The following is a 26,281-nucleotide window of genomic DNA, read 5'->3' on the forward strand; positions in this document are numbered from 1 at the left end:
TAATTTGAGACTATGTAGAGTATTAAAGTAAAACTGATCGTTGACTAATAACTAGTTCAAAAAGAGGTTCATCTTCAACTTAATTGTTTCAGTTTAACAAAAATTTGATTGAAACTTAAAAAAGTCGTAATAAATGATATAGATCATATCTATGTATCTTTCATAATGATTTATACAGAAATATAAAAGATTTATTATTAAGATATTACAAAGTGTCATTTTCTTAACAAAAAATATTTATGTATTGGAAGAAATATAAAATTACAAAATAAAAAGTAAAATGACAGGAAAGTTCCACTCATCTTTCACTTCGTATTACGGATTATTTTTGCACATTTGCATTTCGGAAGAAAACACTGACATATTCATATGTGATGATATCAGATTATTCGCAATGATAAGAGATTTTGTAGTAACGAAAATTTTACTTAACAGCGTTCTAAAAATTTAATTAGATAATGATCTTTCGATCTTCTGAGTATAAAAATGAACACGTAAATAAATATTTGTTAACAAGGGGATAAAATCAACGAGGTAATTATTGACTAAGGAATTGTTATGAGGATATCACTTTAAAAGATAAATTTATCTTTTAACAGGTTCTACAAAAAAAGAAAGAACTTGATGTCTCTTTTGATTATGAAAATCGTTATCTGACTATTTTTGCCAACATTTACATCATTTCTTGCATCATTCCCAAACTCATCTAGAAAGCGACATGTAAATTCGAATGTAGAATTTTTTTCTGTTTTCTACCTTACACATTATTTTTCATCGTTCCTTCTTTTCTCTTTCGCATGAATGTTACATCCATTACTAAAATAAGACTGATAATATTAATTTTTGTTTAAATCTCGTTCGTAATTTTTAAATAAATACTATTGATCATATCTCCTAACGATAAGAATATACAGGTCTTAAATATGCCATTTAAACATTTCTACATAGCATATATAAAATAACAAAGACATCTTTCTTGCCTTTTCCTTTCATTGTTCGTTTGTCATTAAAATTTAAAATGATTCTCTCTTTCCGAATTTTTAAAACTCTATTAGATACATCAAGCATTAAAACAAGCTATAACCTCTATGTGTTAATAGCTTCTTTTGAACCACATGTGTTTTCCAGGATACGAATTATATTCGAATATAAAGAAAAAAAGCAAGAGTGTCGAAAAAGATCAAGAATTGATCAATGAAAAGATTAAATACTTTTGGGAGAAAAAGATTAAATACTTTTGGTTGTTTTTACATTTCAGTGCAAAAGTGAGATTCGTTCAATCAACATCTACAACTGTCCTAAGAAATGGAAAGAAATCTCTACTCCGAATGTTCATAACTTTACTGTAAGCCCGTTTATTTTAATTCTGCAATATGGAAAATAATTCTGAAAGTAAGTAAATTTTATAGAAGTATACACTTAAAAAGAATCAAAATCAAAAGGTGTGTTATAAAAATTTAGTAACATTCTTTTACGAAGCTTCAAGTGAATAATTACGTGAACATTTTAAAAAGCATAAATAGGTTTGTGAGTTACACGAAATTACGGAAAAATAAGAAATTAAGGTATTCGGTTAATATTACAATTCAACAAAATATAGAAGAATTAGCTGCAATTACCATAATTAAAACCATAAATAGAACGCGAAAAATTTTTTTTTAATTTTCGAAATATTCAGAAGTCTAAACACGGAATGTGATCAGTTTTGATTAGTCTTTTGTTAATGGACTGATCAAAAATATTTTTATCTGACATAAACATTGTTGAGAAGGAATATGTAATGTAATTATTTACAGTAAATTTCCTGACATTCTTTTTTGTCAGTTTTTATATGATCCCCTTTTAGTTTTATTATGACCAATTTTTAACTTTTTTGCACTTATCTTTTATCAAATATTGAAAAGATTTCTCCAAGAATCGTAATAAATATTTTTTTCCTGTCTGAATGAAGTGAAGATTAAAAAATTTGTCTAGTAGAAAGAATTACGTATCATTTTATTAACGAGGAATATTACACGTTGTTCCATTTGCGTAGTACGCGAAAAATTATACTTAGATTACATTTGCAATTGAAATGTTTTTTTTACCTTATAGTAGATAAAAAACAATATCATGAAGCAATTAATATTAATATATGTACATGTGATATTTTTCCCTTTCGAATTATCGAGGACACCAATTATCGATCATTTTCTGTCATAACGAAATTGTCTATTTTAAATTATAGATATATATTAGGACGAGTAATAGATGCCATGAATGCTTTTTAATAATCGATATTAAGATAGAAAGAGCAAACTCATCGGAATAAAGATTGTGTTAATCAAACGTTCGATTATAATATTTTCAGCGGACACTTGAACTTACTTGCATTATCGTTTAAACGATTAAAATAAATAAATACGATAGAAAAACAGAGAAGATTTCTACACGTACGTTTATGTTTATGTTTTCAGATAGATTTAGAGAAGCAATTATGATAGACGTACTGCCAGAAAGAGATGAACAAGAAACAGCCCTATCGGAAAGTTCTTTGAGAGATGCTACGGAAATTAAATATGCTCCTGTATATATTCAACCCATCGAGGATAATGACGAACTTACACCCATTCAAAAATTTTACAGTGGTCAAAGTATTTTTATAACTGGTGGAACAGGATTCATAGGAAAGTTATTGATCGAGAAATTGTTAAGAGAATGTCCCGGTATCACTTGCATTTATCTTTTGATACGTACAAAAAAAGGAAAAATTGTGCATCAACGCATGAAAGAACTAATTGAAAATTCTGTGAGTTATTATATCTATTACAGGGATTAGTAAATTATTATTTCACCTTTGACCCAACTTTGAAATTATCTCTTTCTATTAAATAATATAATTGGTATATAAAATAAAGAAAATTGAGAGACAAAGTAGTGATCTATTATAACCAGTGGAAAAAATCGCAAAAAGTTGTTTTCTTGTCATTTATAATAACGAACGTGAGAGAGAAAATATTTATAACTCTTTCAACTTTCCAGTTGTTTTCCACTTTGAGAGAGAAACAACCAACATTCCAGAATCGTATAGTCCCAATCAGGGGCGATTGTACCTTGCCGAATATCGATATCTCAATGGTCGACAGAGCTACGCGAGGTCTCAATTATTTTTCATGTCGCCACAACCGTTAAGTTCAACGAGAGAATAAAATTGGCGACAGAAATCAACGTTCGAAGTGTAAAGGATATAATAAATTTGTCCAAAGAAATGTCAAACCGAAGGTGCCACCTTTGTCCTCTGTCCTACGTATTAATATCAGTCAGGGTCTTTCAAAATCTGACTTTAACAAATCTTTGTTATCCTTAACATTTCAGAGTGCTGTGCAGGTATCAGCGGCTTATTCCAATTGTTTTCATATTCCACTTGAAGAGAAATTTTATGACCCACCGATAGATCCCGATAAGTTGATAAATTTGTTGAACAGTATAAATGAAAAATTGCTCGACGATATTACCTCACAGTATGTTTATATCTCGGAGTATCGATTGCTTAGTTTATAATATATTTAGTTATAAAAAATATAAAATGAATAGATAGTGCACTTAATTACACTCAGACAATTGTTTGATTATAGATTACTCGGAATATGGTCAAATACTTATGTTTATACGAAAACAGCCGCATAGAATTTTATAAAAAAGCATGCTGACTCTATACCAATTGGAATATTTCGTCCAGGAATTGGTTGGTAGTAATGTAATCCTTACAGAATAAAACAATAAATGGTGTATGTTAATCAGTTTAATATTCCTAGTGATATCTACGTATCGAGAACCTATTCAAGGATGGATCGACAACGTGTACGAACCAACAGAAATTACAACTAATGTTCTAATTGGATTAATGCGAATTCACTAGTGCGATAGATCGATAAATGTGGACATGGTTCCTGGAAATTTGACCGCCAATGGAATAATCGCTTGTGCATGGGAGATTGTAAATAATCGAAAGTAACGACAAATACTCCAAACAATATTTTTTGGATCAAATTAAATAATGATATTAGAAAATATTGAATTAATTCGTCTGTATGAGTACATAATCTTTTTAGATCCAACGAAGATATTCCCATTTATAATTACGTATCAAAGGACAATTCATTCGGCAAATTTTTGAACGAGATACTTACGTATGGAGAATTGGTACTGTCTGAAAAGACAATTTGATCAAATTCTTTGAAATAACAAAATATCGGCCGATCTATATTTTCTACGTATATTTTGTCCATTCATTACCAGCTCTTATAATCGATACACTCTATTTGTGCAGGAGTAAAAACCCAAGATAAATTTCTCTTATCTAATTTTCTGAAGGGAGCGTATTAGAACGATAAAGAAGCGAAAACTTTCATCTGGCGATAATCCTTTTCGTTCAAGATTACTCAGAATGTATAATAAAATTCACGAAATGTCAGATCTAGTTAGTTATTTTTGTATAAACGAAAAAAAATTTACGAATGAAAGATGGAACGAATTGTTGAGGAAGTTGACGCCCGAAGATCGTGAATTATTCTTTTGTGATATGAAGATTCTCGTTTGGCATATTTATTTTGAAACATACTTCTCAGGTATAAGAAAATATATCTTAAAGGATCCTATTGAGACACTTCCACAAGCTCGTATAAAATGGCGAAGGTATCTCTCTTATTGCATTTTTACTTCATTTTCCCTCTGTTATTGATAATCACTTTCAAATAATATTGATTTTTCAAATTTTCAAGGTTTTATTTGATGCATCAAGCGTTGAAACTTCTTATCGCGTGTGTTCTATTTATCATCACATGGGCTATGATTTCCAGACTGCTTGTAAAGTTTGGATCTCCGTAAAAGAAGCAAAGATAAGCAAGAGAATGAAGGATAAAAATAATTATAATTTAGCCTATGTACGAATCAATAATTTCTTGAATAAAATAAATCAAAATTAAACGGTTTTTATTCGTGAAATCTCGGACAGATATTTGGGTTAGAATTTTCTCCTTATACACTATGCTACTTATTGGATATAATATATACTTTTTTTTTTATATTTAATTTTTATTATGGTCGAATATTTAGCTACAATTTTCATTTCTGAACTTCACTGAAACCATGAATCACTTTTTCTGCATTTTCTCTTTCTTAGTAAAAATTAAAGTAAAATGAATAAGACAATAATTTAAAGTTCGTTCGATAAATACGTATTTCGGAATCATAACTGGTGAGATTTGTTGCCGAAATACTTATTAATTCCGTATCATTTTTACTGGTAAATTCATTACTTTTTTGTGAAATGTATTCGCCATACTGATCTCAAATCCCAAAAATTTAACCGAAACGTTGAAAATTAATTTCTAAATGTATAGTTTTTGATGGTTATGCATTGCGTACACTGACAGTTTAAGCCCTCCGTGATTGCGGGGAAGAGCCTACCTACTTCTACTAAACTTTATAGTTCGGTGCTACAGTGAGTACATTCGATAACAATATCTGTATGTGACATGAGCATAAGGGAAGAATGTTTGCTTCTAACGTTTATAATTGCGATGAAAGTGCGTCAATTTTAATTATGCAAAATGGGAAACACTTTTGCAATAAGTAAAATAAATATAGATTTACATTATTGTATGTAATACAATAATCATAATTTATAATAAATATTATATGTAATACAATAATCATAATTGTATAATAAATGTGTTATACAAATTTAGTCATATTCCTCTATGATAATATAATTATCTATACATTGTGTATACATTGTAAAAAGTATAAAGAAAATGCGATTAACTTCTCTTCAGAATTTTTACATAAGCTTTTCTTCAACGCTTATATTACATGAGCTTTCTTTTATCTTATGATCTATCATAGTATTTTTCAAAATGACAATTCGAAATGTCCGATTGCTCACTTAAGTCGACTTGTAATTTATCGATCAGGATTATAATTTACATACTCTCATGTTTCGTCATATTATTAAACAACGATAAATCAAGATGAGGAGGAAAGATTGTAAGTCATTTATTTCCCTTTCGAAATATAATTCATATCTTTTGCCCTAAAACGCATTCTGCATTGTTAACTAACTGACCTCTTTCTTGGGTAAAATTCCCATATGTCCGTTTTCATAGTCGGTTGACAGTGGAAAATATTCATTCCGAAGCATTTTTTTTTTTGATAATCATCAATACTCAAAGATTAATTTATTATAATATACACAAGATTACAATAAATCAAGTTATACGATATATTAGCAGGAACTTGTTGAATATCATTTTCTTAATGAAACATATTTATTTAATTGGACGTTGGGAGAATGGAGATAGTAAAGACGAAATAAGAATTTATAGTGCCTCTGTTTTGTTCGAGTTCCCTAATTTGAAATTTAAAAATGGGCTCTACATTGCAAGCTAAATGTCTAAATGATATTTCTATGTCTTGCCGTAGTTTGTCAACGATAAATATTCATTCTAAAACCGATACTTATATACCGTAGGATAATGAACTTCAGCCAAAAAAAACAATCATTTATTTAAAAAAAAAGATATAAATAGATCCTCTATTCTCTTCGATACTCGATAAAACTTAACTATTTTGTTCTGATTTGCTCTGTTCTTTTATACTTTTCTGTGTATATTACTCCATTTTCTATTTTGATCTATTCTGTACTATTCTAATCTCTCCGCACAATGCCTAATTCCTTATACTAATTACCGTTTCTTTCTTCCGCTCGCTCATTATTGTTTTCTTCCATCTATGTACATCTTTTATGATACGGACCTACAAACCATGTGTTTAGACAAAGTCCTAAACGTCACTTAGTCTTCACACGTCACTTAACTCCATCGCTCATATACTCTCGCTTATATATCGTTCGTAACATATCTACATGTCTATCTTATACCATATCTATATCAGGTCTACATCTCTATCATAATTTCCAGCACTTTTTCGACACTCATACATATATACATGAATATTTTCCTAATTCTACAATACCTACAACTATACATATTGTATACATCAATATCGCACTAAGTTACATAAGCTTGTTTTTCTACTTGTACGAATTTTATCAACAACTGCAACTTGAAAATGCGAAGTCTACATATGTACAGCTTACGAATGAACATGAATATTTTGCAATTTCAAGAGTAAAGAGAAAAATAAAAACAAAAAGATGTTGGAAGAGGAAATGTTACATGCAAAATTGGGGAGCAATATTCGATAGAGATGAAAATTTATCAAATTTAATAGGATCTAATTTCTTCTTCCATACATTTAAAAGAAAAAAAACTATAGGTAATATTTACTATAGGTAATTTCAGTTATGATTTCCAAAATCATAACAATCTGCAACTAGAAAGTGATTATTATGTACGAGTGAGAGAGATATGACCAACACAAGTTTAAGAGTAAAAGATGATAAACTAATTTTTTTGGATCCGAGGTTACAACGATTTTATGTTTAATTCACAACTCGCCGTCTCATTTGTTTTCGATCTGTTGTATTCATGAACTACGTCAATGTCGTCACGCGATCTAATTAGCATTTTATCGAACGGTAGCTTATTAACCAGTTTTTGTCCCCAACGTTTACCAAAATGAATAATATAGTAAGAAAAAGTTTGGTTTAACATTCCTATAGACATAAGAAAAAGCATAATTAAGTATTCGCGTGCTACAGTCTAAACCGAAGTCTGTTTTGATTTTGACAGAGAAGTATTTACGATCGAAATGAACTTATGTAGGACATTCAACCGCTAACAGTAGATAAAGTACGTGTGACCGCTTTGCAAAATAGAATTAAGAGGTAATGTTTTCTTCTATTTTTATCAACTAAACTCAGTTTCCTTCCCCGAAAGTACTTTCCAATTCTGCACGTACTGACCCTATCGAAATTTTTAAATAGTCGAAAAATAATCAGATATAGTGAACTCTATCAAAACATTTCATTTCTAAACTTTATATGAAAATATTTCAAATTGACGGAAAAATTAAAAGATAATTATAACAAATAACAAACTGTAGGTATCATTATCCATCGTAGTATATTAATTTACGGTGTACATACAAACGAATAATTCTTCTTTCACATTTTAAGATCATATAAGACTTTTAAGCATTAAAAAGCAATATGTTTTTACTATATTTTTTTCCTTTGACAAATCTGTATAATTATACAAATATAACTAAATTTAGTTATATTTTGGTGGAGGGAAGCTGGAAGTTTGAGGAGTATACAAAATGACTGAGTTAACATTTATCAAGTCCAAACAATTTTTTTATCAATGTAAAACGAATATTTTGAACAAATGATAGATACGAAGTATGAAACAAGTGTTTAATCATTGATAAAATCAGTGGAAGCCAAAATTTTATTGTTGTGAAATAAATTTTTTGAGTTGCATATTGCCATTGGAAAGTTATAAATTTTTAAGAAAAAAACTAATTAACCATTTAACTATAAGATTACTATTAGAATGATATTTTAAAGCAAAATACATTATTTTAATAGTTACAGTAGTTGACGCGTTATGTCTCAACTGTAACAACGTGTGACAAGTTTCCTGAATATATTGGGTTGTTCGGAAGGTAATTTCGTTTCTTCCCGACAGAACATTTAATTGTATTTTTTTTGCAACCAACTTCACACTTAAGCCGCGTAATCATTATATGTTTTGAGGGCTGATATAGCAAGGCTTGTGTGTGAAAAAGTCCAATTTATTCTACGCAGTAGTTTTTGGTTGGTGCCATTTTAAATATAGAGAGCAATAAGCAGCATTTTCGTCATATTTTACTTTTTTACTATAGAAAAGGTAAAAATGCTGTTCAAGAGAATGTTGAACGTTGAAAATGCTGTTCTTTGTAGAAAGAAATTAACTGATGCGTATGGAGAAGATGTGTTGACAGTACACCAGTGCCACAAATGGTTTGGAAAATTTCGATCGGGTAATTTTGATGTCGAAGATGTATCACGTTCTGGAAAGCCGGTTGAAGCTGATAAAGACACGATAAAGGCATTAGTTGATGTAAACCGGCGAATAACAACACGTGAGATTGGTGAGTGGTTAAATTTATCAAATTCAACTGCTCATGACCACTTGAAAGGCTTGGGTTTAACATCGAAGCTCTATATATGGGTTCCCCATGTTCTCACGGAGAGAAATTTGAGTCGTCTGTGATTCGCTTCTGAAACGTCACGAAAATGATCCATTTTTGAAGCATACCATTACTAGGGACGAAAAATGAGTTGTATATAACAATGTCAAACGCAAAAGATCGTGGAGTAAAAAAGATGAACCGGCTCAAAGCATTTCCAAAGCCAATATCCATTAAAAAATGGCCATTCTATCTGTTTGGTGAGATTTTTTAGAAATCGTTTTTTTTTGAGACTACCGGATAACACAACAATTAATTCGCAAGTCTACTGTCATCAGCTGGACAAACTGAATGATGCACTCCAACAGAAATGGCCAAAATTAATTAACAGAGAAGATGTTGTGTTTCATCAAGATAATGCGAGACCTCATACAAGTTTGATCACTCGCCAAAAGCTTTTACAGCTTGAATGAGATACAATGCTACAGCCACTATATTTTCCAGATCCGGCACCTTCGGATTATTATTTGTTCCGACCACTGTAAAATTTTTTAGACGGTAAAACCTTCACTTCGAATGAGGAGGTCAAAAACCACCTCGATCAGTTTTTTGCCAGCAAAGACCAAAAATTTGATGAGCGTGGAATCATGCTACTACCAGAAAGACGGCAAAAGGTATTGTACCAGAATGGCCAATATATAATTTAATAAAATATTTGTTCATTATACAAAAATTGTCTTTCATTTTCACAAAAAAAAACATTATTACTTTCCGAACAACCCATTAGTAGATAATACAATTAATATAACGTTGATAGTGTCACGTATTCGTGCATTAGTCAACCAGAAACTATAAAAGACACCTCAAAGAAGAGAAACCCTTATAGGCACGAGTACGTAGAGTAATAGAACTTCAACTGTCGCAAAACCGGGATTACACCCCAAAAAAGTTCTTTTATCCATTTGGTGAGATTCGAAAGGTGTAATTTTCTACGAGCTCCTTCCTCAAGGTGAAACAATAAATTCTACGTCAACTGAATCAATTGAAAGCTGCTATAACAGAAATAGCTATAATAAATGAACTGACGAGCACCATATTATAGAGACATAAATGTAAGAACTGATTACTTTTTATCCAATCGGAGTTAATAACGATCTTGTGGTCGCTCGATTATACGAAGAAAAATAACGTCATAACATTGTAAAATGCGTAAGTAATATTCGATTACAATATTTTTTTTTTAATTGTTTTTTCTAATAGAATCATTAATCAATCATCAATCACACTAATGTGAGGTGAATGGAAAAATTCGTTCTAAAAAATAGAAAAAAAAACAGTCAAAATGAATCAATCAAATTAATGAGATAAGAATTTTTTAATATCTTCAGGTTTATGTTCATCTATACGTTTGCAGATAGATTTGGAAGAGCAGAAATGATGGGAATGACGATAAATGCGGACGAACAGGAGAAAGCTGTTGCAACAAGTTAATTGAAATTGAACACTTTGACTGAAATTACGCCAACAAATTTAATGTTAAAAATTATGGTTTAATAGAATTCTTTCAAAGTCATATTTCTCATATAGTAACACAACTATGAGTGTCGTTTGTCTGTCGAGAGATTCAAATAAATACCTCATATAATTTTCAAAAGTTTATAGTTAAATACTGCAAAATGCAACTATTTAAGTTCGAACGAATATAAAAAAATATGCTTCTTGATAGCATACTTATAATTATTTTTTTTTAAGAGCTGACACGATTAAAAGAAAATTTTTTTATGCCTATTAAAGGAGGGAATTAATGTATAAAAATAAAGTAAAAGACGTTGAAGTAGATTTTTAACAAACATATAGATCACAAGAGAATAGAGTTGATCTAAAAAAGTTATATAATTTTTCATGAACAAGATAGGAAATAATTTTCCTACTTCTTATTGATATCTAATATGTTACATACTGATATATATATATATATATACAATATATATATATACAATAGTCAGTATTTTAGAGAAAAATATATGAAGAAGCATAGTAAAAAAAAACATACCGAATAAAAACTAAAACTCCTCTAGGAATTCAGGTTAATCAAACATAATAGAGAAAATATATGCATTAGCATAGATTGAAAAATTGTTAGAATAATGTATCCCTACATGTGTATACTAAACCAGAATTTTAAAAATAGCTAATTTTCCATAATAATCCTTATAAAGTTGCCCATCTCCTGGTCTCGATCGAGTCACCCGTTCAACAGGATTGTTAGACATCCAAATGTGGCCTGCACACAAATGTCTATATGTCAGGAAGCTTTGGTCCGAAAGAGCAATTATGAAATAAACGTACTTAAATAACAATAGCGCTAGAACGCCGCGGTGAAAGAGTTACTGCCGCATGATGTCACCCGAATCAATTATCGTTTTGATTCTTCCAAAAATATATGTGATTTATAAATTCTTGTTATACAATAGCCAATATAATTTTATCATTAACGTCGTTGGTATCACACAATATAATTGAAATTAGATACAATAAATGCAATTTTAAAATATTGTATCAAAATGAAGAATTGGCAGAAACGCCATAAATGGAAAGATGAACTTCAGATATTATTATAAATGAATGCTGTTTTTTACAATGTTATATGTTATTCAATGCTGTTATCTATTGTTACAATTTAAATAATTTTTTGAAAGGGTAAGAGAGGTAGATATTAATATTTTTCTTTGTGTATCTTACAAAAGTGAAGCGAACGAGAAGGATATGGAAATGTATTTTCTTGAAACAATTCAAAAATGGAATTCCCTGATTCTAATCAATCTATAGTTATTGTAATTCGTAAATATGACTAAGAGAAATCGTTACATTTTCTCAATTGCTATCATTCCTGAAATATATAAAGAAGCAAGATGTTTTTTCTGCGATTTATTCTAGAGCATGAGACAAGTAAAATACATGTATTTTAATGATATTTACATAACTACTTTATGGCATAGATAAATGATAATAGGTTTACAAAATGATTTTTTAAATGTATTTTCCTCAGTTGTTATATTTATTATCAACAAAATATATGGAAAAATTATAATATGAGTTCATGGCTTTTGTCAACTAATTCAAATTTCTATATCGATATTATTTCCAAAATATCAATATACCTTACCGATTAACCATTTGCCGTCTTACCTTAGACTTAACAGTTAACAATTTTGCTATAAAAAGTTTTCCCTTCATTATTTTCGAAATTAAACGTAAAATGGTAAACTTTCTGTTAAGATATTGTAAGGAAGTCAAGATGTGATTGCCGGTTTTAAAAGATTAAAATCTAAAGATCTAATACGGTATAAATTTCATTTCAGTTTAAAAGATACCTTTAAGAAAATTACAAAATTTTTCTTTTCAACTCACAAATTTCATTTTATCTGCCCGCGAACATTTGACTATTTAAAGTGTAGAGTGAAAAATATATGCATTTATTTCTAAATACATAATAATTTTTCCGATCTTACTATACTTCTCAGTCCTGATCGCGCTTCACATAGACGCTGTAACTTTAATAAAATATGGTGACGATAAAAAAAGGTTCGAATCCTAATCTGCACTTCGATCGTCAAAATTATGAAAGATCTAAAAATCGACGTTAATGCGAATATTTAGAGCACTCGAACAAAAAAGAATCTATTTCGTCACTTCGTTAAAAAACTCAAACTATTTTCTCGTTCTTCTATTACTACTTACTCTCCCCGCCCTTCCCCCCCTCCCCGTCCCTACTATCTCACCTTGAACTTACGTTTATAACTCGGCTACTTTTCATTATTTTGAAATTTATGTGTAATGCATAAAAAAATCACAATGTACAATTTCCTATTAACATATCGTATAACCTGTTGTATAGAATAAATCTGCATTAATCTTTTGAATATGTTAATCTTTTGAATTCTTAATAGTTAAGACTATCATCTTGAAAAATTTTCTAATAATAAAAATATACGCGCGTGATGCATTAATTATATCGCGAATATTTTCTTCCTCTTATAATGTTTCTTACTATCATTGATTTATTGACGTCGAATTTAATCGCGTAGCATGAGATTATTTAAATAATAAGCAGATAAATTTCAAATTGACATAATTAAACAGTCAGACATTTTTAATGATATATTCCAAAGAAAAAAAAAAAAGAAAACGGAAAAGAGACAGATGAGAACCTACACAATTTATTTAATTCAATACGCAAATTTTGTCGAATAATATCGTTTAGGTTTTGCATACATAGACATTTCTCAATTTTTGATTATTCGTTCGACGTTCAGTGTAAAACATTTTTTCAAAAGAATGATTTTTGGCTTTTTCTTTGGTATAACTGATGCTTTTTTTATTCACATTTCAAAGGAGAATCTATAATTTACATTTGTATTATGTGTTAATGATACTTTTAACATTAAATAATGAAATGAAATTCAAGATACGCTTGCTATCGTCATAGAATAAATTTTTTTTAATTGATATCAAGTTTTAATCGCAAAGATAATCGTAAATAATAATATTACTATTTTCAAAAATATTATCAGAACGCAATAATAATAAGCCTTATTATTATTATTATAAGACACTATTTTCGTTATATTTATTAATTATAGTAAGGATTATTATTATTATTAGTAGTAGTAATTATTTGACGAAGAGACAATTCGATCTATTATTTTTTAAGTGAATAAATCCATTCGTCTAGATCTTTGTAGGATTCCATACGAATATAAAACTATGAATAGGATGAACTTACATTATTCTAATATATATGTCAATAACAATCAGCCTACTGTCTTGAAATGTTATCTAAAAAAAAAAAAAAAGAAAAAAACAAGAAAAAAACAAACAACGCAAGCGATATGAGTTAATTGTTTTTTACTAAATTTTACAATTTTTCATTTTATCCTTAATTTATTATCGTTCAATTATCGAGAAGCCTGAAATTATTGAAATATAATTTCTCTCGCAACTAGTATTGTCTTCTCGTAACTTGATATATTTGATATCAAACGTAATAGTAAAGATAATCGCAATAATAATATTTTTATTTTGAAAAATATTATCAATATGAAATGTTAATAAGTCTTATTATTATAGTAAGGCATTTATATTTATCATATTTATTAATTATAATAAGATATTATTATTATTATTCCAAGAATTATTTGACGAGAGATAATTCGTTTTAATTGGACAATCGAACTGTTTTATCTTTTGTTTTGTAAAATTTTGTATTTGTTGAAACTGGCGAATTTAATTACGTTTTATTTACCAAATTTTTCCAATAATTATTTATTTATTCTTTATTCAATACACTGTAATTTAGCTTTTACTAAACTATAAGATTAAAAGTATTTGGCTTCTTTCTCCTCTACCACTTATGTTTAATTGCGATCAGTATATACCGAATGATAATGATGCAATGATCCATAGATTAAAATTTTAAATTTCATTTCAGTGAGTTAGGCTAGGTTTTTGAAATTTTATCGTGCTCGCCATCATAAAAAATGCAAAATTAAACGATTTATCAGTAAAAATGATAAAGAATTTAAAACTACTTCGACAGTGATGTCCGTCATGATTTCGTATGTATGTATTGACCCGACGCTATTCCATTAATAATTTTATCCTAGTTCTCACTGTTTTACAGTAAATATCGAAAAATAAATCTTATAATTATAATAAATTGTCTTCCAATAATATGAGTTAATAAATCTTTAGGATTAAAAATTGTGAGAATGTTTGTTCGTTCGCAATAAGAAAACAAAAATAAAAATATATTTTCTTTGGAAGTAATATATAGCTTAATAAATGAAAACAAAAATATTTCACGAATAAAAGTCAAAATTGTACCTTCACCTCTTTCTCTATTTCACTCAACTTGATCTAGATTTATAAAATAATGTTAATCATTTATTCTTACTACAGTAATAGCATAAATTATGATTATCTTTCTCTATTAACATTCTTTGATAACCTTGTTCCGTTTTATCCTTTATAAAAAAAAAGTAATTAGATAATAAAAATGATACAGGCGATACACAGTGAACGTGAAAAGTATTCGTACAACAGTGAATTTGAAGAAAAACTTCGTAGAACTTTATTTATTACAAAAAAATTGTTAACAAAATATATATATATATATGTATACATATTCTTAGAAATCTCTAAAACGAATGTTATTAAAAAATAATTATTTATTTATATTTGTTATGATTATAAATGTTCAGAAATTAGCAGAAAATGTACGCGTAATAAATATTCGTACATTTCTACGTTTGCAACTAGAAAAACTATACAATTTAATACATAAACGTAATAAACAAATAGCAATTTAATTAATGCTTAATAGTAATAAATTAATAGTAATAAATAAATAGCAATTTATTTATAATTTTAGTATCTAGTGAGATTTCCTTTAGATTGTATAATCGTTTTAAGCCTTTGTGCCATCGAATTTATTAAATTTTTGGTTTTAATACTAAAAATTTTATTCCACTTCTAAGAGTCCATTTTTTTAATTTTTCTTTAAAGAAATATGATAATCACGAATTTTTTCTTCGAGATAACCCCATAAATATTTTATAACATCCAAGTTTAAAGACTGTAGGAAGATTTTTAATTGATTTAGTACATTATACAGGATCCATTATCATGTATTCTGCTTTGGATCATTATCTCGTAAAAACACATAATTGTCCTATAATCCAATTTTATTTGTACTAACTTAAAAATATTGTTTTAAATTATCAATACATAATTTATGGTCCATGATATCATTGATAAAATGGAGATATCCAAGTCCTGCTTTAAGAACAACAAATATTTTATGAATGCCTATAAATTGTTTTTCTCATATTCGGTGTTTTTTTTTCTCTACACAGTATATCATTCATTCAACCCAAATATGTTAAATTTACTTTCATTAACCCTTAACGCTCCGCGCGTTTCTCTAGTACTGCCTACCAACAACTCCGGCACATTTTTGGAGCGGAACGCCTGAGATAAAGAAAGTCTTATTTTGAGCGCAAAAGATTATACGTCCTTGTGAATGCATTTGATTTTATTTATTTTATAAATATGCATTTTCCTATTGTAAATAAAAGATAAATTTAAAATTCTGTAATTCACCATGGTGTAATATCTTTGGAAACAATCTCCGATGTGCATTCTGGGTTTACTTAAGCAAGTGTCACAGTAATCACTTGCTTGACGTCTGCCATTCATTTGTTTCCTTTTAGAGCATACAACGCAATCCCTCTTTGCACCTTTTCTCATTATATGAATTATTTTTCGTTTAGTCTGATTTCAGAAATTGATGTAGAAACTCTTGTTCTATCGTGACAAAAATCTCCTACAAGTTGATCGATTAAAATTTTTCTATACTATAACTCCGTCAATGCTTTCTCATTTTTATTGTGCTGTACAGTTTTATAGAGAATGTATAAATTAATTATTGATATCTCCATTCCCCAGAAAAACAATTTCCGCCACCGTTTAAGCGATTTCTTCAAAAAGTAATAATAAAGGCATATTGATCAGCCCGATCAACTCCACTCATCGACTTTGTGTACCCGACAATTACGCTTGGCTTTTCAATTACTTCCACTTTTCAATTGTACCACCTCGTAGAAATCTTCTAGTAGTTATCATTTCAGCATTATGCCAGTTGCTCAATAACGATATTATCCTCTTATCCCTCCAAGCTAAGATCATTGTATTTTCTTGTTTATATACGACAGTCCTTTTTTCATATAATTTTGGTTTCTTCAGAGTTGTTGGAATACCTTTTCTGTTTGCTTTTATGGTACAGGTCAAGTGGCACTTCATTTTTCTTAATCCTTCAGCTAACGTAGCATCTTAAGCGTAATCACATGCTAAAAACATTTGGCTCAGCAGCGGAGCCTTTGGAGTTAGGGAACAAATGTTTCCATAGCGGAACTAACGGAGCATTAAGGGTTAATAAATATAACACGATTCTCATACTCCATAGGAACATTGACATACTCTTTCGCAAATTCTAATCATTTCTTTCTATTAACTTCATTTACGAAATATTTTCTACGGACTACTCTGCCATGGTATCTTGCAGTTCGTAAAAAATTACACACTGTACTATTGCACACATTAATTATTAAGATTATTTTTAAGTTTAGTAGTGATGTTTACCGCACATATCTTCCGATTTTGTTTTATTTCTTGAATTATTTATTGACCAGTGTACTCATTTATTTTACGTTTACGTTCGTTTCATGGATTACTTTTTAAAGTTTTTCGGTCTCAATATCTGTCAATGATTTTATTTACTATTCTAAAAATTTCATTGAGTGTTCTACATTTATTAGAAAAATTTCTAATAATTTTCTTTTCTTTTTCAATAGTTTCCTTATTTTTTCATTTCATTTTACGATTATCACTATTGACAATATATGAATTTAGAATACTATCTTCATTGACAACGTTTACAGATATATTCATCCTAGATATTCCAATAAAATATTCTATCGGTAAGTAACTTTAAATAATTTCTAATGCAAATAAATATTACAAAATGTTTTTTATTCAAAATCGAGCTGACAATCATGAAGTTAATTTAATAAATTAATTAAAAAGTTTTTATGATATTTAATATATGCAAGAATTTATTTATAAAAATAAAAAAAAAAAAACACGAATAAGAGAAACAAATAATCGACAAAAGAAGTTTCTTCGTTGAAATCCCTATTGAGTCAGATACGAATTTCACCCACAAGATGAGTTTAAAATTCGACTCGAACACATTGAAAAACTTTACTTTGGACCCAATAATATAACATTCTCGCCCAATCTCGGAAAAGGTCAGCCGACGAAGGCATCCCATCTTAGGAATCGAGAAAGATAGCAAGAATGTTTATATTTATAGCAATTAAAAAAGCTATGGGGCATTTTCTGCCTAAAAAGGTCTCTAGGGGAACTTACAAAACTCAGAGCAAATTTGAGATTTACTGAAACAAATTCTCTGCTTGTGGCTCCGGAGTAACGCACCAGGGAACTTCGATACTTGTATTTTTGGAAATTTATTATATAGGAATAGCAGATCAACCGAGTACTTGCGAGAAACGGAACAGTGACTCTCAATTCTTACCTAATTTTGCATTTTATTCGAACAACCATAAAATATAAATTTTAATCTAATACAGAATGATTTATAATTTTAATATATTTTCTTACTTATGATTAACATTATAATTTATATATATTTTATAAAATTTTATATAATCGATCTTTCTTAGAACGCTTCCTTATAATTTTGTTTTTATCTCTCACGTTGTCTGATCTTTTATTTTTATTTGCTTTCTTACTTTTTTATAACGCTTTTGTTATCTTTTATCAAGAAATTTCATTACACATTTGTTTTCTTTGTCACAGAAATTATTTTCTTTACCAATTGACGCAAAAACGCAGATGATTCTTCAATCATGGATATTTTTTTTATCAACTGACGATGAGATATTATATTAAAAAAATATTTTATTTCATTGTTCCATTTAATAATTATTTCTGTATTGATGATACATTTAAAAACTATTATATTTCTCTGAAAACAATAAATTTGTATATCGAATATAATGATTGATAATATTTATATTAAATAACAGTATCATGTAAAATAACAGTACTGTAAAATGACAGTACTTGTTAATTTTGTAAATGATTAAAAAAAACTTTCGATAGCAAAATTGTTAATATAACATGATTAGATGTCAGGTAAAAGTGACATCTAAGTTTAACAAATCTAAAACTATTTTTACATTTTAGAATTAATATCGCTACAGTTATTAGAATTATTTAACAAAGGCCCATGGATGCATATTATATTTTCTCTGACATATTATCTGAAATGTTTTGTTGACAAAAATACCTTTAAGAACTCTTTTAAAAAAATCCAATAAATAGATATAACTTACGTGTCTTATGCTCCAATATAAAAATATTTTGCTTCTTTATATATTTTAAAAATAATCAATGAGCAATTAAAGAAATATAACAATTTTTCTTATTCATATTTTAGAATTGCAATAATATGTTATGATTCCATTTTTGAATTGTTTCATAAAAATATATTTTCACTTCTTCGTCATTTTTCTTATTTCTTTAAGTTACACGATAAAAAAAAGAAAAAAAAAATTAATATTTCTTTCAGTTACTATTTCATGGGAACAATTAAAATTGTAGGAGTAGACAATAATATATATATAAATGTAAAGAAAGTATACTTTCTTCAGGTAGATTTGCCACGCGTCTCATAGCCCGCCCTTCCATTGTCCTTTATTATTTACAATTTCTTTTGTGACCAACAAATCGAGTCGTTAAGATTTGAAAGAGAAACGGGCAATATGAAATGTAACATAGAAGAGAAAAGTAACATGAGAGCTAGAAGAAGATACATAAGATAATAGAAATAAAATTTAATAGTGTGAATAATAAACGTTAATCGTCATTTCTTTGTTCACAGGTAAGGCTAATCAGAACTAAGCATTAATTAACAAATAAAGATTTATCACTTTGTTCACAGAGAAACATATTTTCGTTTATCACCTCCCATAATCCATTCGAGATATTATATATATATATATATATATATATATATATATATATATATATTAGATGGACCGGAAAGTAATGTCGTTTCTGTGCATATCGATATTTGATTGTCATTTGTCAGCTCATTGTGTACTTTGAAGTCGTGTCAAAGACATTTTAAGGTTATTGTGACTTGTTCACTTCTAATAAATAATTAAATATTAGACTTTTTTTTGCAATTTGGGGTGAAATGGCCAGCCAGATACCAGAAGAGCATATCCGGCATTGTATGCTTTTTGAGTTTCGCAAGTAATGCTTGTTGAGTAACGCAACAGTTGCGACCAAAAACATTTGCGATGTTTATCCAAGTGCATTAGACGTTCGTAAATGCCAAAGATGGTTATCTAAGTTCAGATCCGATAATTTTAATCTCTCTGACTCCTATCGATCAGGAAGATCATCAACATTAGACGATATGCTAAGGGCAGAAGTGGGAGCAAATCCATGTCAGATAATCGAAGAACTCTCAAACACCCTTAATCAACCTTGGTCGACCATCTAAGAACATTTGCAGCAAATTGGAAAAATAAGCAGAGTAGGTGTTTGGATCCCCCATAATCTATCCGAAAAGAACAAAGCCAACTGATTCATCACATGCAACATATTGCTTCAACGGCAGCATACAGAACCGTTTTTTGATCGCTTGATCACTGGAGACGAAAAATGGGTCCTATATGATAATTCAAAACGCAAAAGGCAGTGGCTCTCTTCAAATGAATCACCACGAAGTATTGCGAAGCCGAGTTTACATACCAAAAAGGCGCTTCTGTGTGTTTGGTGGAGTATACGCGGAAGTGTTCATTTTGAAGTGCCAAAACCTGGACAAACTGTTATTGCAGATCTTTATTGTGAACAATTGGATCGAGTGAACCAATCTTTAATCAAAAAGTATCCGACGATTGTCAACAGAAAAAGCGTTATTCTGCAACACGACAATGCAAGACCACACTGTGCAAGACGAACCTTGGTAAAAATTAATGTATTGGGGTGGGAGGTAGTGCCTCACCCACCATACTCGCCCGATATCACATCCTCGCATTTCCTTTCATTCCGATCGCTACAACATATTCTTAGTGGCAAAATACTAACACATTTATAAGCGGTGTTAGTCCGTGGAATACTTAACTATATACCTCATATAATTTTCCGAAGTCTATAACTAAGTACTGAAAGATCCATCTATTTTAAGGTGTATGAATATAACAAAAATTATTGATTATATTGCTAATATCATACTTATAATTATTTGGCATTTAAAAAAGGGATGACATGATAAAAATAAAAAGTTCTTATGTCAATTAAAGAAAAGTATTTATGAATATAAATAAATTGAAAGAAGTCGGAATTGCGTATCAATTAGCACTTATTCGATTGATGTACCAATTCTCGAGACGATTTTTGCAGCAGTCATTTCTTATTTCTTCGTCTACTTTTATCGGTACTACCATCATATCGATCTCTAAACGTATAAAAAGTAATTAATAGGAGGAAATAGAATTGTAACTAAATGCAAAAAGACTCGTTAATTTAATAAGAGATATATAATATTAAGTTTTTTCAAAACTTTTCAAAACTTTTATGCGTAAAATAAGAAATACAAATAATAAATAATAATAATAAATTCAATATATATATTTTTTTTGTTATATTTATAAATGTATATAAAAAGTTCATAAAATAAAGAGTTTATCCGATTACTTGTGAAAGTTAGTCAGTAATCCTGAACTTGCTCTGAGAAAAATACCTGGACTTTTGGTAGAAGAGTGACGTTATTTTAGTCATAAAAATAACACTTTCTGTCCCCCATCTTTCTCAATCTAAGATGGGGAAGTTTTAGTTGATCTTCCGAGATTGAGCGAATGTGTATTAGTCAAAGTAAACCTAGAGAATATGTTCGAGACGAATTATCAATTTTATTTAGAGTGATATTATCTAACTCAATAGAACTTTCAGTAAGATTGAAAGTTTCATCTTCTTTTTCCTTTTGACATTATTTGTTGCATTCTTTTTTGCCTTTTTATATTTTATAAATAAATTCTACATTAAATATCATAAAAATTTTGAAATTAATTTTTTACATTAATGTAATTATTAGCTCGAAGTTGAATAAGAAACATTCTTATGCTGCTATAATATGCTTACTGGCTTATAAAACAATTAACATTTTTTACTGATCGATTCCTCTTGAAAGTACAGGTCTTACAAAAGTACAAAGTGAAGCCTTCTTTCAGGCGCAATATTTACTATTTATATAAAAATTATATAAAAAAAAATCTTAATCTTATTTATGTTAATATAATTACATATCATAATTTAGTTAATATAATTACATATAATTACATATCATACTATACCAATCATAATGTATATTTAAGACACAATAACAATTTTGGATATAAAGATAAAATCAAATTTGTTAAAAAGTAGATATATAAAAATGAAATTTAAAAATTACGTGATATTGTGAAGAGTTAATTTTTCAGAATTCTTTGTATTTATTCCCTTCAAACCTATGTGATTATATTGAAATTAACAAATTGAACGTTCGTTAATAACTGAGGATAGTCTTTTAATATTTATATTAAGAATCTGACAAAATTATCGCATAAGTTAGTATAACATTTCACTTTTACTTACTAAAAAAGATTGACCATTGATGTTCTAAGACAATATATTATTTACGTCTTCAATCATAATTAAGATAATTTTCAATCTAATTGTTTTGCAGTATTAGAACTTTTCAAAAGAAGGATATCAGATAATAATGAAGAATATTGAATAAGCAGAATATTATATAATATATAAAATAATAATTATTAATATATATGTATAAAATATATATATATACTAAACGGTCAATATTAATTATTTATGTATTAAAATTATATATATATATATATATATATATATATATATATATATATATACTAGAAATATTAAAAAATATATAAGTCATAATTGCTATTTCACGTATTAAATGTTTTAACATTTGATACGAATACATAAAAGTTTAAAAAGTTTATTTCTATTTACTTTTAAATTAAAATTCAGAGTTTAACATCGAATCTTTACAATAGTTTGCCATAAAACATTATGATGTTGAGTAAACATGCGTTAGTGTCGTGTCAGGTCTCATATGTAAGTATATCAGGGATTAATCAACTTTCATATTATACAATGCTGATGCAAACTTGACACAGTCTTTTCCTGAGATCAGATTTGATTTAAAATTACTTAAAAATATTAAAAAAAACTTTTATCCTATAATAGTAAACCTAAATAAAATATTATTAATCTATAATGACATATAATTACGTGTAATAATGTACAAAGTACACTTGCTATGTAAAACACATTATTTGCTTTAAATTAATATAAAAAACATAATATACAGTTTCCTTATTAAGAATATTAAGTAATTGAAAATGTTAAAAAAAATTAAATAATTAAGATTTGTTATTAGTTTTTCAAACTAATTATGTAAATATTATAATTCATAACGAATATAAATAAATATGAATTTTCTATTTTATATACAATAACGATTATAGAAATTAACTAATCTTATAAAATAATAAATCAAAAACCGTAAGAATCTATTAACTTAAAAAATAAATTATCGTAAAATAAAAATAATTTACTAAAATCGTTCTTATGTAATTAGCATATTCTGGTTTGATCGTTGTAAACTATTTCATTTTCTACCAATACTTTCATCATATTTATTATAGCTACAAAACAAGCTGTAAGAACCGTATATTTTACTTAAAATTATATTAAGAAAATAATGGCAATGTTACGTGAAAAATAAAGAATACAGAAAGGATGTTTATTTATGATTAGCAATAAGCTAATTCAAAAGAAATTATCTGGCACATATCTACAAAGATACAACACTTTCATTATTATTTATCGTTTATCATTAAACATTTATTCGATTCCAATGCTTTAACTTGAATATAGAAATTAATATATCGAACAATTTATTATAAGTCTAAAATACTAATAATGTAAAATATATATATGATCAAATGATATAGAAAAAAAAATATAAAATACTATAATATAAAAACGTATATACAATTTTTAAATATTTATAAAAATGACGAATTGAAACGATATAATTATATTAAGATAAGGAATTTATTATAAGCAATCGGTTATAAAAGTAATTGCGAGTCGAAAAACAAATTAGAACAATATATATTATAAAAAGTCATTAACTTGATATAAAATAAAAAAATTTCAGTGAATTAACCCTCGGTGGGCCGAATTTTTGTTATAAATCCAAAAAAATTGGGGGAAAGAAAAATCAGCAATTATAAACCTATATATGCAAATGAAAAAAAAAATTTCTGTTTAAACAATTTTATTGCAGTATATTCACTATGTGACTTTCAGGTCACAACGGCCTATAATGTTCGCAATTTTGTGTTTGAAAGCTTAAGCGTGGAATTCCACACAACAGTTGGCACTTGGCGTTAAACATAAATAAATATTACATTTGGAACATTTAATTTTCGGAACTCCTTTACATCCGGTCTTACATACTGCAACGTCCTCTGTTATCCGAAAAAATTGGCCAATGTACCACTTCATCTTTTCGCACGTCTTCTACAGGTAGCGTTATATTTGGTCTTTTTCTTCGTTTATTTTGCAATTTTTTATATACCTCATTTGAAGTAGGACTCCCCCATTTTTACTGGGTTCCTTTGTGTTCCTGATATAAACAAGATGCAATGTCAGTTTTAAATTTCAATAAACTATACTGACGACCGGGGCCTACAGAATGCGATGAGCAATCTCGCTTATATAAGAGCCAAGCATTGACCACCGTAAAATCTAAGAGGTAAAACATAATGCAATGGTACCACTTTTTTGATCGAATTTTTATTCTTATATATTCTTAAATTCGATACAACGCTATCAACGAATCAACCAAATCTACTCCACCCACGTGTTAGTTGTATGTTTTCACTATATTTGATCGTTATACATCGATCGTTCTGTTTATTTTTTTGTCCCACCTTTTCACTATGTCTACTGGTTCAACTTCGCAAAACGTGCTCATCAAATGAACGGCCTTATTGTCGTACCACTTTACCGCATTTATGGTGACCTTGTCAATAGACGTAGAAAGTATCGGAGTAACTCTTAATTAATTTTGACAATGAAGACAGAACTTTCTGTACCAATACTATTAATATAAAATGATTGGATCGAGTAAAAGAAGAGTTTTTACATTTTAGAATTAATATCGCCACAGATATTTGAATTAGTTGGCAAGTCATGAATGTGTATTCTATTTCTTTTATATTTTTTAATCAAAATATCCATTATACCTTGTAAAAATTGATAAAAATCCTTTCATAGATTTGTCGCTATTTATCTAAAACATAAAATTGTTGTGCAAATATAATTAAAATAGATATATTTAGTATGTCATTTAAAATACTTACTCCAATATTAGCTGTAGAAATAGAATATCTCGCTTGTCTAAATATTCTAAAAATGAATCAATGACATAACACTTCTTACTAAACAATTGATATAACAAATTCTTTTATTTGTCTTTTTAAATTCCAATAACTCTCTCTTAGATTCAGGAGATCTCATTTTTGAAGCCATTTTTCATTTCATGAAAATAGGTTTTGATTTCATCCTTGACCTGACGTCTGTAACTTATACAATGAAAGACATTAATATCTATTCTGTTGACTCTTTTAGAAAATCATTTGAATTATAATATAAAATATAAAATTAAAAAATATTATAAATAAAAATATAATTAAAAAATAGAAAACAATATTAAATAACATATAATATTATGGAAAATCACATTTATTTTTGAATAATATCTGAAATGTATCTCTGTCTTTATGACGTGTTGACTTGTTCTTCATTTTGAAAAAGTATTTAAAAATTGTATTTAGTGATTCTAATTTCAATTTATATTTTATAACACAAACTACTTTACTTATTAATTAATATATATTATAGTTCATGCATAGATTCTATAATAATCAATAGATATAAAACTTAAGAGGTTAGAAAAATATAAACCTGGATAAATTTATGATTATTATTTGCTTGAATCCTTACAACATTTATAATAATGTGATAATATATTGCTGCCTTTTAGATTATTTTCTTCATTCTGTTTAAGCCTTTCTACTTAGCAGAAAAAATAAAACAACTGACTTAAGCGATATTGCTGTAGTAACTCGTACTCTTACCATGGTGGCGCTCTTGTATTATTCTAATTTTCGCGGGATGTTCGATTCATATTTGCTTTTCATAATCCGATTTTATAATTTTTTACAATCTTTAGAAGTAGAACTTCCTGATTTATTGACACTTTGTATTAATCACATTTATGTACCCGATCGATAATTTCTGTCGTACTTACGCACAATATAAAGGGATATTTTCGAGATCGTAGTTGAATGATATATATAAAAAATAAATAAATAAATTAAAAAAATAATTTTATGTTGTTATTTCTATA

General features: G+C 28.0%; 3 protein-coding genes, 1 long non-coding RNA gene and 1 pseudogene across 6 annotated transcripts in view; 3 read left to right on the plus strand and 2 right to left on the minus strand.

The window, feature by feature from the left end:
- The window catches only part of LOC118450121 (fatty acyl-CoA reductase wat-like), an 86,081-nt gene extending 81,186 nt beyond the window's left edge, over positions 1-4,895 (plus strand). Inside the window, exons 2-9 of one of the 2 annotated variants that reach the window (XM_085664543.1) lie at positions 1,259-1,392; positions 2,457-2,788; positions 3,022-3,261; positions 3,355-3,500; positions 3,615-3,724; positions 3,795-3,990; positions 4,092-4,674; positions 4,761-4,895. In XM_085664543.1, coding sequence (XP_085520669.1) covers positions 1,374-1,392; positions 2,457-2,788; positions 3,022-3,171 — 501 coding nt within the window. In that variant the 5' untranslated portion in view covers positions 1,259-1,373 and the 3' untranslated portion in view covers positions 3,172-3,261; positions 3,355-3,500; positions 3,615-3,724; ... (1 more) ...; positions 4,092-4,674; positions 4,761-4,895. Of the gene's footprint in view, positions 1-1,258; positions 1,393-2,456; positions 2,789-3,021; positions 3,262-3,354; positions 3,501-3,614; positions 3,725-3,794; positions 4,675-4,760 lie in introns of both variants that reach the window. The other variant, XM_085664542.1, reaches the window with a different exon arrangement.
- LOC146872031 (fatty acyl-CoA reductase wat-like) overlaps positions 1-26,281 on the minus strand; it is a 114,307-nt gene that overhangs the window by 18,659 nt on the left and 69,367 nt on the right. The gene's annotated exons all lie outside the window — the stretch shown is intronic.
- Positions 3,923-4,964, plus strand: LOC146872032 (fatty acyl-CoA reductase wat-like). Its single transcript, XM_085664524.1, has 4 exons — positions 3,923-3,990; positions 4,092-4,187; positions 4,354-4,674; positions 4,781-4,964. The coding sequence occupies exons 1-4, from the start codon at positions 3,923-3,925 to the stop codon at positions 4,962-4,964; spliced, it is 669 nt and encodes a 222-aa protein (XP_085520650.1).
- Positions 19,964-20,872, plus strand: LOC146872033 (histone-lysine N-methyltransferase SETMAR pseudogene; annotated as a pseudogene).
- LOC118450132 (uncharacterized) lies at positions 24,002-26,004 on the minus strand. Of its 2 annotated transcripts, none has more exons than XR_004840584.2 (3): positions 25,837-26,004; positions 25,233-25,448; positions 24,002-25,162 (listed from the first exon to the last, which is right to left on the minus strand). It is a non-coding gene; the product is annotated as an uncharacterized LOC118450132 (long non-coding RNA). The 2 variants fall into 2 exon arrangements; XR_004840585.2 differs by having other exon boundaries at positions 25,233-25,454.

Source organism: Vespa mandarinia, unplaced genomic scaffold (assembly GCF_050613455.1).
Source record: "Vespa mandarinia isolate Hongniang unplaced genomic scaffold, ASM5061345v1 scaffold_62, whole genome shotgun sequence".
NCBI classification, from domain to species: Eukaryota; Metazoa; Arthropoda; class Insecta; order Hymenoptera; family Vespidae; genus Vespa; species Vespa mandarinia.

What these genes read in the sequence shown, in the direction of transcription:
- LOC146872032 (XM_085664524.1), top strand. Translation starts at nt 3,923, where the DNA reads ATGGTTCCTGGAAATTTGACCGCCAATGGAATAATCGCTTGTGCATGG. An exon ending in GAGATTGTAAATAATCGAAA is followed by an intron (nt 3,991 to 4,091) that starts GTAACGACAAAT and finishes TAATCTTTTTAG; the next exon opens with ATCCAACGAAGATATTCCCA. An exon ending in GCTCGTATAAAATGGCGAAG is followed by an intron (nt 4,675 to 4,780) that starts GTATCTCTCTTA and finishes TGATGCATCAAG; the next exon opens with CGTTGAAACTTCTTATCGCG.